This window comes from Tinamus guttatus, unplaced genomic scaffold (genome assembly GCF_059628265.1).
Source record: "Tinamus guttatus ecotype Peru unplaced genomic scaffold, ASM5962826v1 Tinamus_guttatus_pri_ptg000070l, whole genome shotgun sequence".
Lineage (NCBI taxonomy): Eukaryota > Metazoa > Chordata > Aves > Tinamiformes > Tinamidae > Tinamus > Tinamus guttatus.
This window is the reverse complement of record NW_028288604.1, coordinates 1,949,880-1,965,503: the sequence shown is the minus strand read 5'-3', so window position 1 is coordinate 1,965,503 and position 15,624 is coordinate 1,949,880. Positions and strand designations below refer to the sequence as shown.

Sequence of the window (15,624 nt, the reverse complement as noted above, 5' to 3'; positions counted from 1 at the left end):
GCAGAACAGTTTGAATGATATAATTAGGCTCATATTTTTCTGGGTGCATGTGTGTATTTTCCTTCCTGTTTCTATTGACTCCATAGGATGATGAGTTTAGTTTAAGGAACAGGAACTGCTGTTAAGGAACAGGGCTGCTTGTTTTTTTCTGAAGTTAACCAAAAGAGAAAGCTCTATTTCTCCTATACTGAGACATGTTCTGAGCTCTGGTGTTGTACACAGAAGATGATGAAAAATCAGATGAAGAGGAGGAGCTGGATAAGCAGATGGGAAACCTTGATAATGCTGAAACTGATGATAAACTGAATGAGAGGATGTGGGGGGATGAAGATGAAGAGGATGATGATGAAGATGCCAATAGTAAAACAGAAGAAACTGGACCTGGAATGGATGAGGTAAAGAGGAGTGGGAGAACGATATCCAAGGATATGAACTCCAGCAACTGGACACAACCAAGACCATGAGTCTGGGTGTAGGCTGTGGTTTGGATGGCTTGCTGGTTTTGAGAGGGACCTCTGTGCTTTGTTGCATATCTTTTCCCCTGCCTTGCCATTCTGTGAGCCAGTTTTGCTCAATAGAGTAGTCCAAAAATGAAACAACTCTGTTTGCCAGACCAGGTTTGATCAGTGGGTCATCGGTTTGCAAAGGCTGATTAATGCGCGTCAGAGCCGGGACAGTGTAAATATCAGCAAAGGGAAAAGGCAGGAGCCAGGGAAAGGAGAGAACATGAAGGGCAGATGTAGAGCAAGATTCCCTCCTTCCAGCAGCAGCGAGCCCTCGGACTGCGTAACTGCATCCCTTGAAGTTGCTGCCCAGGAGGGATTAATCACTGTCAGCTGCATTGCCTTAAGAGGGTACTGTCTTGAGTAGCAAGCTCTTAGTCTTGGAACGGGATAATTTTTGTATATCTTAAGTTATTTAGTTGTTTTTTTTCCTATAGGAGATGCTAACTCCTGATGCTATTAATGCTTTGAGAAGCATGTAGAATATTTGAGTTTCTTTTGGATTTGTTGGTTTATAGGAGGATTCGGAGCTCGTTGCAAAAGATGATAATTTGGGTGCAGGAAACAAGGATGATAAAAAACAATTTCCCAAGGATGAAGAAGAGAAACAGAGAGAGGACAGTGGAAACAAAGAGGAAATCCATGAGCAAATTGATGAGGTAAAAAAGATTTGGAATAAAGTATCTTGCTTTTAAACTGTATCTTATTGCTCACCTCATGTCTTCCTGAGAATTCAAAGGAGTCTTTAATACCAAAGTATGTTCATAAAAGTTAATTTCAGAGACAAAAGTTAACCATATTGTACCTAATATATTATAGATATCTTTATCTATAGATATCTTTCATTGATACAAAATTTGAAAATAATTTTTGTTTCCATTAGCCTAAATTAGTAATGGCTGCCAGAACAAGGTTTGCACTGCATCAATGTTTTGATGAACCAGCCAGAAATTTCTTGTTCTCTTGTCCGTAGCAGCCATGTCAGGCTAGCAGCACTCATCCCAAAATCTGATTATAGTATGCCAAAGGATCTGTGTAGTGTGGAAGAGCACATCTATGAAAAGACTTCAAAGAAGGAATTAAATGCATGTTTTATCTGCTTATACCTGCAACACTTCATACCCCTAAAACTGCGGTCTTGTCTATTCCAAAGTAGGAGTTTTCCAAAAATCTTCCAGAACCATGGGCTAGACTGGGTATCCATGATTTTGGGTGGCAGTCAAGACTTGTGTTTTGAATGCAGTTTTCACAACTTCAAGACATCCTGTTTTGAAGAACAGTTTTATTTAAATCTTTTTTCCAAGTGAATCATTTTTGCTTATGCTTGAGGATGTGCACTGTAGGAAATTCTTTAACTGATCTGAATATAGTGTATCCAGTACCTCTGTGTTTTTGAGGATGGAAGTATCTTATTTCTCTCCTTTTTTCTACAGTTTTCCTGCCACTTACTTGTCTGTGCTATTTCTTTTGTTTGTTCTCTTGCTTACAGCGTGAATATGATGAGAATGAAATAGACCCTTATCATGGCCAGCAAGAAAAGCAGCCTGAGGTTGAACCTTTGGACCTTCCTGATGACTTCAACCTGGAGAACGATGAGAAGAGTGATGATGAGGAGAAAGAAGGTGAAGGTACAACTTCAAGGCTCTCTGCATATTTCCAGTGGAAAGACAGATGGGGATATAAGCAGGGAGCAGTCAGTTAAAGAGCTCCTTTATTAAAATAATAATAAAAAGGCAGTGGTGGTATTCTGTGGAAGAGAAGTCTGCAGTTTAATTTCTATATTTTGGTATTAGACAGCAAGAGGTAATGTTGTGGTCCCACACAACCCCTTGTCTTCCCTTCATGCGTGTTGTAGAGCAGCCTTTCTTATGGCTTCCAAGTGGTGCACTCTAACTTACGCCAGAAGCTCATCATTTCACTCTTTTTTTTTTTTGCATTTTAGGTTGCTTTTGCAACCTAACATCAAGAAATAAGATAAAAGGAAATTATCAGGAATACATGCTGCTATATTGTTAGATAGGAACCAGTTGTGGCTCTTAAAGAAATTTTATTTTTTTCTTAAAGAAAATATCTGCTGCAGAAAACCAGATTCTATGTGTAGAATCATCTGTTTTCTCTGTAAGGTTTTTTGTTTGTTTGGAGCAGGGAGGGGTCTGGTTTGTTCCAGATCCCTGTAATATTCACTGTGTCTATATCATACTGAAAATTTTGTATACACTTCTGATTCTTGAATTCAGAAGAAGAGAATGCTTTTGAAATAGATGAGAAACCTCCTGGGGTAAACGAGGCAGAGGATACAGAAGATCAGAATGGAGAGGAAGAGAGTGGTGATACAGGTGGAGATGATCAAGATGCGCAGCCAGCTGAGGAAGGCACTTCTGAGGATAAAGAGGAAAAGGAAGATGGAGGGGAGAAAGATAGTGACAGCCAAGATGGAAATACGGAAAACGCCGAGGAAGAGGAAGAGTCGCAACCACCTGCTGAGGAGAAAAACGAATCTGCTGATGATGAGAAAGAGAAGGGAATTCCCACAGCTGACCAAGGCCTTCAACCTCAGGTAGGAAATAATAAAAGGATGTATTATTTTGCCTTAAGAGAGGCTTAAGAAATTGCTGTCATCTGTAACGATTTGAGACAAATTTGAGACTAAATATGTAGAATGTGAATGAGACTCTCCATGAGATAACAGGGATTTGCTTACTGTTGAAATGGTGTATTTTTGTCATCCATATTGCTGCCACCTTCTTATTCATACTTTTTGGAATAACCTTTTTAATATAACTTTATGATGTTTCAGGAAGAGGAAGATAAAGATATTTCAGAGAAGGATGAGACAATCCCTGAGTCTGAAGAAAGAATGGAGCATGAAACCCAAGGGCAGACCGGGCAAGAAAACCTGCAGAGTGACAGTGCTGTTGAGCTGGCTGGAGAGGCTTCAGAGAGAGATCAGTCTAAAGAGGTAAACTCCATGAAGCAGAAATGCTAGACTTTGGCAGTGGGCTCCCCAATTGTTAAGAACTGTTATTAAATTTAAGATAAAAGATTAAGTAAAAGATTAAGTCTTAAATTCACTTTCCAAATTGAAGATCATGTGGATACTTTCCCAAGAGTGAGGTATGGTGAGTAACTCACAGTATGGTGAGTTTAGGCCAGCTCTTAAGCAGCAGAATTTCTTGTCTGCCTTCCACAAGAATATAACGCTTGCAGTTCTGAGCCACTTCTTGTTCAGATTGAAAATCAACACGGCATTTCAGTTCGATTTCTGAGATTCAATTACAGATGCAATTACAGTTACACTTTTTTTTTTTTTTTTTTTCCCCGTCTCTTAGGAATATGGAAGTGGAGCTGCAAGTGCAAATCAGTCAGAAGGCCATGAATCCACACGCATGGCCCGGATGGCTTCTGAGAAGCAAAGCAGAAAAAATACCCAGGTTTGGTGCTCTCTTTCAATTTCTTAAGCTTAGTACAAAATCTGAACATATTACAGAGCAAATGGGTAGGATTTAGCTACGTCCCGTTTGAACTCTTGTTTGGTTGCAGCTTGCTTGAGAAGTTGACCGTGTTGATTTGCTCCTTTCCAGAGTTTCAAGAGGAAACCTGGTCGGGCAGACAACGAGCGCGCGATGGGCGACCACAGCGAGCGTGTCCATAAGCGGCTGAGAACCGTGGAGTCCAGCAGCGAGGCCAGGCAGGAGACCCCACAGGCCAAGCAAAACGTGGAGGAGGCTGATGCCTTTGAGCACATCAAGCAGGGCTCCGAACCCTATGATGCACAGACCTATGGTATGGGGTGTTTCCAGGCGTAAGGAGTCTGCACTGCAGAGTCAAACCCCAAAGCTCCTGTTTAGCCACAGTTTTTTTCCCCCTGTTTAACATTCTTGCTTTGGTTTAAGATGCAATGCCATTTCAGTACAGTAAATGCTACTTTTCAATAACTAGGCTCAAACTAATGAAGTGATTTTCAAAAATGCTTAATTTGCTCATAAAGATGGAATTTTAGTCTGCTAAACCTGTTTAAAATCTTTTCTCTCCTAATCTCATTTATTTGGAAGAGAAAATTGCTATCACACATGCAAAATATTTAGGTTAATGTGAAAGGTTCTTTATTTTTCAGACAAATTGGTGACTCTGTCAAACCTCTAATTTAAATTTAATTAAATAAATTAATTCCTACATTGAGTGCATTAAAATAATTTGTCTATTTTACTCTTGAGGTTTTCAGAGCCATAGCTCACTGGCTTACCATGGCACAAACAGCTAAAGATAAAACTGGTGATTTGACACAATAGCTCAGATAACCTCTTCTGAGATTCACTAAAGCTGATCTGCAGTGACTCAGAATGCAATGTTACCTGTAACAGGACTATTTTTCTTTCTTTTTCCCCTTAATTATCTCCTCCTTTTTGTACAGATGTAGCTAGCAAGGATCAGGAAAAACCTTTTATGCCTCCTGAAGAAAAGGAGGAAGAGGGAGATCCTGAAAATGTACCTATGGAAACAGAAATGCAGAATGATGAGGACATTACGACAGTAGATGTAGAAGAGTTGAAGCCAGAAACAAGAAAGTCTACAGCCATGAAAAAAGATGGTATGATTATTTTAAAATTTGAAGTGCACACTCAAAACTGCATCTAACTGTGTATGTAGGTGTTTATATTCACAGGCAATGTGTTTATATACATTTTCTAAGATTAAAGTATCCACTCAGTTATTTTTGCTAAACTGGTTGAATAGCAGTGTAGACTTGCTGTTTTATTCTCAGTTTATGGTCTCTTATGTTTCTTAGTTTCATTGAAGAAGGAAAAAGCGAATATTTTTCTGTTGTTAAGTATAATGCTAATAATTGGCATACAATAATGCAGTCCAGTCTCAGCATCAGCAGCACATAAGTCCTATAGAGAACTTTTGACAAAACATGAGGAGGTTGAGGACCTGATCTGAAGGACATCAGGTGCAGCAGCAGCATGAGAGCATCACTTTCTTGGTCCTTTCCTTCTTGCCTAAGTGGGAACAGAAGTGAAGAAGCCTGAGCTTCCTCGGAGAAAACGTGTGATAGGTGTGGGTGGTTGGTGCATGAGAAGATTGTCAGCCATGCAGCCCCACAAACAAAATAAGTTTTGTGTGAATAATCTTATACCAAATGCAACAGCAAGGTTTCTTTTGAGGGAATCTGAGCTCATGAAACTCTAGACTGGAATTTTGAATGATTTTTTTTTATCAAACAACATAAAATATCTGCTGAGAGGAGACAGGAAAGAACTTTTACAGCCTGATTTCACCTTCTCCTCTCCCATTCCTTTCAGGTTCAATCATCTAAATCTCTTGCTAAACTTATTAGCTTTATGGTACAGGCATGCATGTGATTGATCTCACATTATGTTTTTTTTTCCACAAGATTTCCTAATTGAACAGAAAAAAATGTCCCTTTGAAATATATCCTCTGAATAATTCATTTTTTTAAAAAAGTAGTTGACTAGAATAGTAGAAACACGGTAAAAATGTCTGTTCTGCTCATTAGTTCCTAAAATAAATTCTAATCTACTGAAAGCCCTTCCATAGCAGAAGTAGATTCTTCTCATTCAAGAGATAAGAAAATATTGCCTTTATTTTTTTAATGATTTTCTCAATGTTCTCAAATTGTCATATACTTTATGTTACTTAATCAGAGCAGATAAGTGGCTTGAAAAAATGTATTTTACAGATGGAATTTTCAAGTGTTAGGTTTATTCACTAATGCCTTTGTTCATTATGCAATAAGGCTGCAAGAGAGAAAAAGTTTGCCTAAGGAAATGCATACCTGTTGTTACGCGTTGTGGGTTCTTATATTCACCTGGTCCCAAAGTTGCTCTGAAGTTTATTCTTACAATTTATTATTTTGGCATCTATATGCTCTTTCTCTTCTGAAATAATTTCTGGGTTGCATTACAAAGCACATGAATTGGTTTAAAAGAGTTGAGATATCATACCGGTTCTCATGTTTTTGCATGTGTGTGGATATGTGTGTATACATATACATGTGTTTATTAACCTCATGGAGTCACATAAAGAATTTTGTGGTTCTAGGATCAGGTGAAACGGAGCTGGAAATCCAGAATTTTGAGTCCGAGAATGTCAATGACTCTGCTCCTGAACCACCCCCGAAAGTGACAGAAGAGAAGCCAGAGAGGAGCAGGGACTCCACCATCCACACAGCCCATCAGTTTCTGCTGGACGCTCCCCAGGTAAGGGGAGCATCTCCTCTCAGTTACAGTAATAGGGATACTCTGTTTCAATAGGCCTGGGTTCATGAAACTCAATTGTAATATTTAAAATTTTCATTAGACAACTCTGTAGCTTGCTATTCTTTAACAGCTGTAGGAAAAGTAACAGAAAAAGAAAGGTGTGTTGATGCCTTTTAAAATGGAAATTCCTTCTCTGGAGATCTTCAAAACCCGCTTGGACACAGTCCTGTGCCACGTGCTCTAGGTGACCCTGCGTGTGCAGGGGGGTTGGACTAGATGACCTCTAGAGGTCCCTTCCAACCTTAAGCATTCTGTGATTCTGTGGGAAAGTCCCCCATCTTTGACCCTTAAAAATAGTTTTTGTTCTGTTAACTGCCAAGAACTTTTTGCTTAGATTAATCTGCTGGTCAAATGTCCCGGTAGAAGGGAAAGCAAAGGGCAAGAGTGTGTCCCCAAGACAAAAAGGGGTCAGCGTGGTGCAACAGCAGGGACCTTAAAATACCACTGTGGACAGGGAATTCACCTCAGCTATTACACCACAAGACACTGCAGGGAGTTATGAAACTTGTCAAACACCGTTGTCATAGCTTAGAAAATCTTAGTAATTCAAGGAACACTTATGGTTTCTAAGTACAGACCGTTAGAGAGCTGTGAAAAAGCACGTTTTGTCATAAGCATTTGTGACGTATAGGGAGCTGATGATGAATAACTAGTTGATGAAATAAGTATATATATTCCAGTATCTGTGTTGTAGAAATACACAGATTTCATGTTGCATCACTGTGTCCTGAGTACTTGTTTTGAGGGAGATATTTTACTCTCTCTGCACTCCACAGAAGGGAGTATCTGCCAGGTACCTGCTGCTTCCCTCTTGAGGCAAAAAGGTCTGTTAAGCAGAGAGGGCTCTGTTGCTATAGTGAGAATAACCGAGTGCCTCCTCAAAGCTGACCTGGAAAACCAGGGCAGGCACCAACCAGTTCCAGTAGTTTGAAATAAGTTAAACGGGAGGGGGAGCCCCTCCCTCATGAAGGAGGAAAGGGTGAGTTCTCATCTTGGAGCAAGCAAGGAGGAGCTGCCTCCACATGCAGAGTGCCCTAGGCCCCCCTTTCTTACACCTGCACTGGGTGTTTGGAGCCCTTCTGCTGCCTCCTGAGCAAGGGGAAGTTATTGGTACCATTCAACTTCTGTTCGTAGGATTATTTAGGTTAACATGGCAAACCTGCAAGTTCTGCAGACCACACACTGCTGTTTCACTAAATGATGGTCTTGCAAGCCAGGAACAGAATTGTCACGGGAAGTACAATGAGGTGAAGAGGTGTCATATACCTGGGGTATCCTTATGCTGGGAGCTCTTGCCAAGCAGTATTTGCTGGCAGGTAGAGAGAAAGATGGCATTTGATTCTTTAAGTGCTTAAGTGAGACTGTGAAATATATGTATATTAATTTTTATATAAATAATAATAAATTAATTGAAGCACATAATATTTTGGAAGATACTAGATTGATAGATAGTAGTAAGTAGTTTGATATTCATTAAAATCTAATGTTCATGTCAAGGTAATTTGAATTAATTATCCTTAAGTTCGTATTTGATTATTTTCAGTGCCTGTATCATAGAAATTCATAGCCTTGTTCCCATGCTTATTATGTCACAGATGCAGTTATCTGAGGAGAGATACTCACTCTTTTGTACATGGACATTATCCAAAAATGGAGATGTAAAATAAATCCATTAGTGTTTTTTTGTTTGCTTGCTTGCTTGTTTCTTCCCCGGGTGGTTTTGTGTCTGAGAGAATGAGAGCGCTGCCTTTTTCCTTTTTTTGTAATCTGCTAACGTTTAGGAATCATGAGATGTGTGCGCTTACTTTACTGTCTCATAAATACATTTTCAGCACATCGTTAGGGACCCTGAAGAGCTGAGAAAAGAGCTTGAAAGGCAATTGGAAGCCTGGCAAACACAGCAGCCTGGAAATCCAGATGAGGTTAGTGACCTCATTTTAACATAAAACTCTCCCAAGAATCTTTGGTGCGTGTTATTTCATCTTATTTTCCTGCTGAAAATATGAAAATATTTTCCATTGAGGAAACTGAGCAGACTGGAATTTAAATATACAAAATTATATGGTTTAAATTAATGTCTCTTTCATCTTTATTTATGTTACCAATTTCTGGAAAAAAAATGATGCTATTCCTAAAGCAGGGCAGTGCTTTAGATCTTACTTTCAACAGGCTCTGTGCAATCTGCACGTTGGTTACTCTGCGCTCATCCTAATAATGATCTCCAAAACTTGCACTTGCTTAGCTGGAAACACTTTTCTTGGCCCTAGCCAGTTGCTTCCCCCATGAGTAAGTGTTACCTGCAATTAACAGGGTCAGAGACCACTTCCACACAGTTGCATTTGGCAGAAGGTGCCTCCTTTAGTTGTAGTGATGGAGCTTGAGGTAAGTAACATCGGAACCAGAATCTGGTGTTAGATATTGGCTCTGACTGACCTAGCCATGACTTATAAAACATATTTGGAAATCTGACCTAAAGGAAATGGACAGGATTGAGAATGATATTGCTAAAATATAATTAACATAAGTAATGTTGGGTTTGATGCCTGATGGAGAACCTTGCAGAGTTTATGGCTTGCCTTTCTGTAGTGCTATGAGCCGGTGGCCATTGCCAGATTTTCCTGAATTGGCAGCAGTTATAAAGGTGCTCCATCTGCTCCTGGAGAAGTGGTCAGTGCTTGTTGCAGCTCTGTGGTAACAAAATGAATGCTATAAGTCTGCTGCCTGCACTCATCTTTCTATCGAGTGCTCACAAAGCTCCCTTTCACCTGGTAACTACTTATTTCTTCCCCCTTTGTGCACTCAAGTTTACTCTCTTTCAGGCAGTGTTCCCAGGTGTTTTGTTTTTGCATCTCTCACGTTTGTTTCTTTCACTGGTGAATGGTGCTTTAGGAGAAGGAAGCAGCACAGCTGTGGCAGAGGTACTTGGTGCTGACGGCTCCTCTAGCGCAGCAGCTGTGTGAGCAGCTACGACTCATCCTGGAGCCCACTCAGGCAGCCAAGCTCAAGTAAGTTGGGTCTTTCTGAGGCTTCTGGTTCTGTGAAACTCCTATTTTCAGAGCTTAACATCTTTACAAGGGCAGCTCCATGTTATTTTGCTTTACAATAATTATTCCTGTTTGAAAAGGCATTCATTTTACTCTTGTGTTGAAATACTGCATGATTTTATGAAATGAAAATATGATGTAGTGATCTGCTTCACCCATTCTGAGGAAACTTCCTCTCTTTTATTTTTCACTTTTGTATAATTGCTGATAAGGCTCAAACCTGTGAAACATTTTGACATTTAACATCATCTTTGTCTTCAAAATGTTTTACATTCGTTTTAGCAATAATGATTTTGAAAAGGTCTAGCCTCTAAATAGGGGTGTCTAAGGTCTTCCTTACAGTTTTAGCACATACAATTAAGAGCTTCTTCTTAGAAACTCGTAACATCTATCTTTAAGTAGAAATAGGTATGTTCCTTTTATTTTTGTTTTCGTTTGTTTGTTTGTTTTTATCTGTACCTTCATCTTTTTCCCCCTCTTAACTTTCAGAGGAGACTACAGAACGGGGAAGAGGCTGAACATGCGCAAAGTGATTCCCTACATCGCCAGCCAGTTCCGCAAAGACAAGATCTGGTTGCGAAGGACCAAGCCCAGCAAGCGGCAGTACCAGATTTGCTTGGCCATTGATGACTCCTCTAGTATGATAGACAATCACTCCAAACAGGTAAAAACCAAGTAGGAAAGGGTGGGGGGGGAAACTACCTCTTGGTGATGAGTTTTCTATCAGCTCTTGACCTGTTTCATGCAGAAGGGGTAGTTAGAAAGCCTGATACTGCTGATACTGGATCAGTTATTTTCCTGGTTCATGGGCTTTAACTTTACAAAAGGCAGAAATTTGCTTAGTTACACAGTTCATGGAGCATTTAATGCTCATGGGAGCATTAAATAATATTTTGTTGCAGGCTTTTTTGCATAATTATATTAGCAAACCAGATAGGAAGTCTCTTCATTTATTTATTAGAGGGTGTAAAATAAATGAAGTAATGTTTTGCATAGTGAATATGTCACTGAATAAAATCTGGAAATCTTACTTTATCTTTTTTTTTTTCTTTAATAGCTTGCTTATGAGTCCCTAGCAGTAATTGGAAATGCATTGACTCTTCTAGAAGTGGGACAAATTGCTGTGTGTAGGTGAGTTTATTTTAAATGTGAACTTTTTTCCCCAAGATATCAGAATAGATTATTAATATAAAATTTCATGCTACTATATTTTTTAAGTTTTGGAGAGACTGTCCAGCTGCTGCACCCATTCCATGAGCAGTTCAGTGACCAGTCGGGGACGCGGATCTTGCGCCTCTGCAAATTCCAGCAAAAGAAAACAAAGATTGCTCAGGTGAGCAAGGGTGCCTCTTGGGCTGTGGGTTTGCAAATCTTCTGCAGACAAGACATCCCCAGCCTCCTGGCTTCATGGTTGCTTGATAAATTGAATTGGTTCTTTGTATTTCAGCATGTACTGCTGATTAGATCACAGTGAGACAGAGTGGTCAGTATCTTGTAAAACTAAGGGGTCTTGCTCACTTTTAAAACTAATCTATATCACTTGTAAAGATTCAACTTGTAAACTTGTCAACTTGTAAAACTAATCTATATTCACTTGTAAAGATTTGTCTATATAGGATCTTAACCTGTAGTTCAGGTGCAAGCTGCCAATCCCAGCTTTGTGCCCCAGTGCCAAACGCCATCAGCATTTGTGGATTTGAGTAGAGGAGGAACTTTCATGTTTGTCAGGCATCACTTGACTAGATCCTGAAGAAAACCACTTTCTGCAGTAACACTTTCTGGACCTCTGTGAAATTTCTTCTTTCAGGAAGTTTTTTCTTTGTATTCTCACCTTTCCAGACTTGAGTAAGTAACTCCAGACAAGAACTGCAACCTTAGCATACAGTCCCAGTCAGTGGCAACCTCTGTGCGCTCTATGCAGCACTATCGATCCTTGACAGATAACAGAGAAAAGGCAGAGAATTCCACAAATTATAATTTTCTCTGTTAAAAAACTATATTTATTTTTTGCACTGTTAAGATTTAATATTGGACCCTGCTGCTAAAATTAGGCATTTAAAATTTGATGCATTGGGGTGTTTATCTCAGTGAGCAACCTGAGAAGTGTTCTGCCCTGTTCATGTTGATTTTCGCTATGTTTTGGGACAGCTGGGACTTTGCAGAGGGCTGCAGGGCAAATACAATATGCCCTCAGCAGTAAACGTAGAAGTGGGAGGCCCAAGGAGCCTGACTGTGATCTCATGAATGCTAAAATAGGGAGCAGTTGAAAATTTACGTCTCCTTAGCTGAAATGATAAAAATATAACTAAATACCTTGGTTGTAAGTGCAAGCCAAAAAGCTCAGCCTAGGCATAGGATGCTGTTTTTAACAGTGAGGTTAAAGATTTGAAGAGTTTACCAAGGTTTTGGTGGCTTCATCAGCACTGGAAAACTTGAAATCCAGACCGAAGGCTTCTTTGAAGATTGTGTGGTTCAGAAATAGTTATTTAAAATTGAGGTAGGAGTTAATGCAGAAAAGTACAAAGATTTGTATCTGAGTAAGTGGTCACACTAAACTGTCTCGGCATTATAAAGAATGCACTTCTGTATTTTAAAATACTACAATTATTATGTTTATTCGATAATAAATTTATCTGACTTCCTTGCTTCCTTCCTCTGCAGTTTCTGGAGTCTTCAGCAAATATGTTTGCTGCCGCACAGCAGTTGTCTCAAAGTATTAACCCAGGTAAGCTGCTTTTCACTGATACCCACGGTGCTGGGGCAGCTGAGTTACTGCCGGGGTCCCAAAGCAGCATCTTGCCTGAAAGACGCCTTCCACTGAGCTCTCCCTTGCCTTAGGCTTTGGGGGTTGCTTTCTCAAAAGGAACATTTGTGTGAAATTTAGCTCAAAGCCCAGGAGACCTCTATGTCTATCAGCAGTTCACTGAACTTCTCTTCAGTGCTTTTTGAGAGAGAGCACCTGCCTCGCGCGCCCCTTCAGGCCCCGCGCGTGCCTGGAGCTGGGCCGGGGCGTCGCAGGCGGCCGCCGCCACGCACAGCTCTCCGGACGCGCCGCGTCCCGGCGTCTGCTTCCCGCCCACCTCGCGCTGCGGCGCGGGCTCGGCAGCCGCTCCAATTTCCTAGCAAATATCTCAGGGCTTGGTTACCAGCGGCCCCTTTTCAGGCTACGTTGTGTTTGTTAGCAGCTTGTCATGGTGGTATTTTCAACAGCAGCCTTGCAGTTAAAGCACGGCAGGAGCAGGCAACGCGGGGATCCGCTGCTGCTGCTCTGCAGGCAGGTGCCCAGGCGGCAGGACGTGTCCTCTCCTCCTGCTGGGTGGGATCAGGGGCAGGAACGAGCCCGGAGAGAGCAGGCAGGAGGGGACATGGCCCCTCCTCAAAACACCAGCCCCTGCCTTGTGGCAGAGTGTTGGCAGCAAAATGGTTGGTGTCGGGGGCCCAGCGTGTGTGCTGGCCATGCCACAGCAGCTCTGGCCCAAGGCCCAAGTGCCCCTGGGTGGTTGGGCTGCCTTCCACGTGCCTCTGCCTGCCAGCTTAGCTTTATCCTGAACCACTCGTTTTGTGCACTCCAGGGTTGCTCCGTGGCAAGGACAAGGCCCTGACACAAATGCTTCGTTATTTTCCATGCCTTCCATGGGACTGACGGACTTTTTTTTGCCCCTTGGGTTGTCTTCAGTCATTCCACACAGTGGAAACTATTATTTTCCTTGATAGTTGCAATATTAAGTCACAGAGTTCTGTTTGACCAAGACTCTGCTTCCTCTGAAAACTCCACAGGTTTTTACATAATACCTTCAGGATTTACAATAAATTATTCCCTTTTGAAATTGATTACCAACTTTCTGGAATTAAAAATGCTCTTTGTGCTTAGAAACAGCACAACTGCTCTTGATCGTGTCTGATGGAAGAGGCCTCTTCCTGGAAGGCAAGGAGCGGGTGACGGCAGCCGTGCGTGCCGCGCAGAACGCCAACGTCTTCGTCATCTTCGTGGTGTTGGACAATCCCAATTCCCGGGTGAGTGAACAATGGAAAAGTGCTTGGGTGCAACAAATGGGAACTGATACCAATCTTTTCCTTGTCCTCGTGGTGCTTGGCAGCTATTTTGTAGCTCTTGCAGAGGTCAAAGATATTTAGCCCGATTTCAGATTTTCCATAATGTCAGATCTTCTGCATTTCCTCCCTGCTTTGATGCTTATCCCCTTTTGTGGTGAAAAAAAGAATCAGCCTCCGTGCTACAAATATCCTGAATGGGAACTCCTTTCTTCCAACGTAATGATTGTAGATTTGGCCACCAGAGAAGCAGCTGGCAGGGTGACAAGCTGAAAGTTTGAGAGCTCCTTTGTCCCTTCTCAATTTTGGTTCTAAAGGATCTCTGCTGGCAGCAGGCTGTGTTTGACCAGGCAGCTGGAGCTGATACGAGATTAAGCATCAGACACAAGGGCCCATCTGAGACTGTTGTGTCTGAATTGGGGAAGCTGGATGGGGTATTTGGCAGCTGGAAAAGAGCCCGGGTCAGGTTGCAGAGCTGAACTATCTGGAGCTTTTCAGCGCTCGCAGTGCAGTCAGCAGGCAAACCCGAGCTTTACTCCCAGTGTGCTCAGCCTGGTAAAGCCTGGTCATATTTTATTATTTATTTTCCAGAAGAAAACTTAACTGCATGGTACTGAATTTTTATTGTTGAAAATTTAGTAGCTTGTCACCTAGAGAACTTAAAGTTCCGATTAAATCTAGCTATGATGTCAAGTTAAAATTCTGAGTAGTGAAATGCACTTTTCACCAGGGTTTTTTTTGAAGTGGTACACTGGTGAATTATGAAGTTTACTAGAAATACAGTTTGGGTTAAATCTGCTTTTGTCATTTGTAGTATTTGATGAAATACTATAAAATAATTTGATAATGAACCTTATTGTGTTCAGTCACTGCACAAACCTAAGTTAACCTTTGAGCCCTGAAGAGGTTTTATAGATGACAGGAGGTGTCAGCAAAAGACATCAAATGTATTACGGTAAAATAATAGCAGTAAACGCAAATCATACTATACTAAGAGAGAATTCATTTATAGAACTGCATATTGTAAAAGCTTAAGTTTGGTGTCTTCTAGTCTATAGCTCTCTGTTTAGAGCACTTTTAGTTAGAAGGACAAAAGCATTTAACAGCTTTGTGTTCAGCTTTTGGTATCTGATTTGACCTGCAATGGAACCAGCATGTTTTTAATCTTAAACCTCTGTATTAACCCTCTTTAACAAAGGAGGAATTTCAAAGTATTTGATTTAAAAAATAAATAAATAAATGATACCAAAGGCCACTAAGGGATGCCTGTAATTTAGTAGGCCCAGCATTTTTATTATTATTATTTTTTTTAACAGGATTCCATCTTGGACATTAAAGTTCCTATATTCAAAGGACCTGGAGAATTGCCTGAAATCAGATCTTACATGGAAGAATTCCCATTCCCCTTCTACATGATCCTTAGAGATGTGAATGCTCTCCCGGAGACGCTCAGCGACGCGCTCAGGCAGTGGTTTGAACTTGTGGCTGCCTCAGATGCTTCCTAGACATCGCAGTAAATTACCCGATTGCTGCTAAATTGCTGAGATACATGAAATGGCATTTTGCTGATACGAGTTCACAAGGTCTAACTAGGATTAAGGTGCAGAAGCTGCCTGCTGGCAGTCAGCCAGCCTGCGAACAAAATGGTTTAGGCTGCACTCCCTGTTTCTCAGAGGAGCTTATTGCAGTGGTGAGACTGTCGTCTTTGATCGTCTACTCCCATAAACAATGTAAAACTTTCTTCAA

At 41.0% G+C, this 15,624-nt stretch overlaps 1 protein-coding gene across 1 annotated transcript in view; it reads left to right on the top strand.

The window, feature by feature from the left end:
• The window catches only part of MDN1 (midasin AAA ATPase 1), an 87,962-nt gene extending 72,576 nt beyond the window's left edge, over positions 1 to 15,386 (top strand). The window contains exons 85-101 of the mRNA XM_088519776.1: positions 223 to 395; positions 1,022 to 1,162; positions 1,993 to 2,131; positions 2,741 to 3,060; positions 3,301 to 3,462; positions 3,833 to 3,934; positions 4,085 to 4,286; positions 4,915 to 5,091; positions 6,567 to 6,724; positions 8,617 to 8,706; positions 9,674 to 9,789; positions 10,318 to 10,492; positions 10,886 to 10,959; positions 11,047 to 11,161; positions 12,490 to 12,553; positions 13,700 to 13,842; positions 15,195 to 15,386. Coding sequence (XP_088375902.1) covers positions 223 to 395; positions 1,022 to 1,162; positions 1,993 to 2,131; positions 2,741 to 3,060; positions 3,301 to 3,462; positions 3,833 to 3,934; positions 4,085 to 4,286; positions 4,915 to 5,091; positions 6,567 to 6,724; positions 8,617 to 8,706; positions 9,674 to 9,789; positions 10,318 to 10,492; positions 10,886 to 10,959; positions 11,047 to 11,161; positions 12,490 to 12,553; positions 13,700 to 13,842; positions 15,195 to 15,383 — 2,540 coding nt within the window. The 3' untranslated portion in view covers positions 15,384 to 15,386. The remainder of the gene's footprint in view (positions 1 to 222; positions 396 to 1,021; positions 1,163 to 1,992; positions 2,132 to 2,740; positions 3,061 to 3,300; positions 3,463 to 3,832; positions 3,935 to 4,084; positions 4,287 to 4,914; positions 5,092 to 6,566; positions 6,725 to 8,616; positions 8,707 to 9,673; positions 9,790 to 10,317; positions 10,493 to 10,885; positions 10,960 to 11,046; positions 11,162 to 12,489; positions 12,554 to 13,699; positions 13,843 to 15,194) is intronic.
• Positions 15,387 to 15,624: the final 238 nt, after the last annotated feature.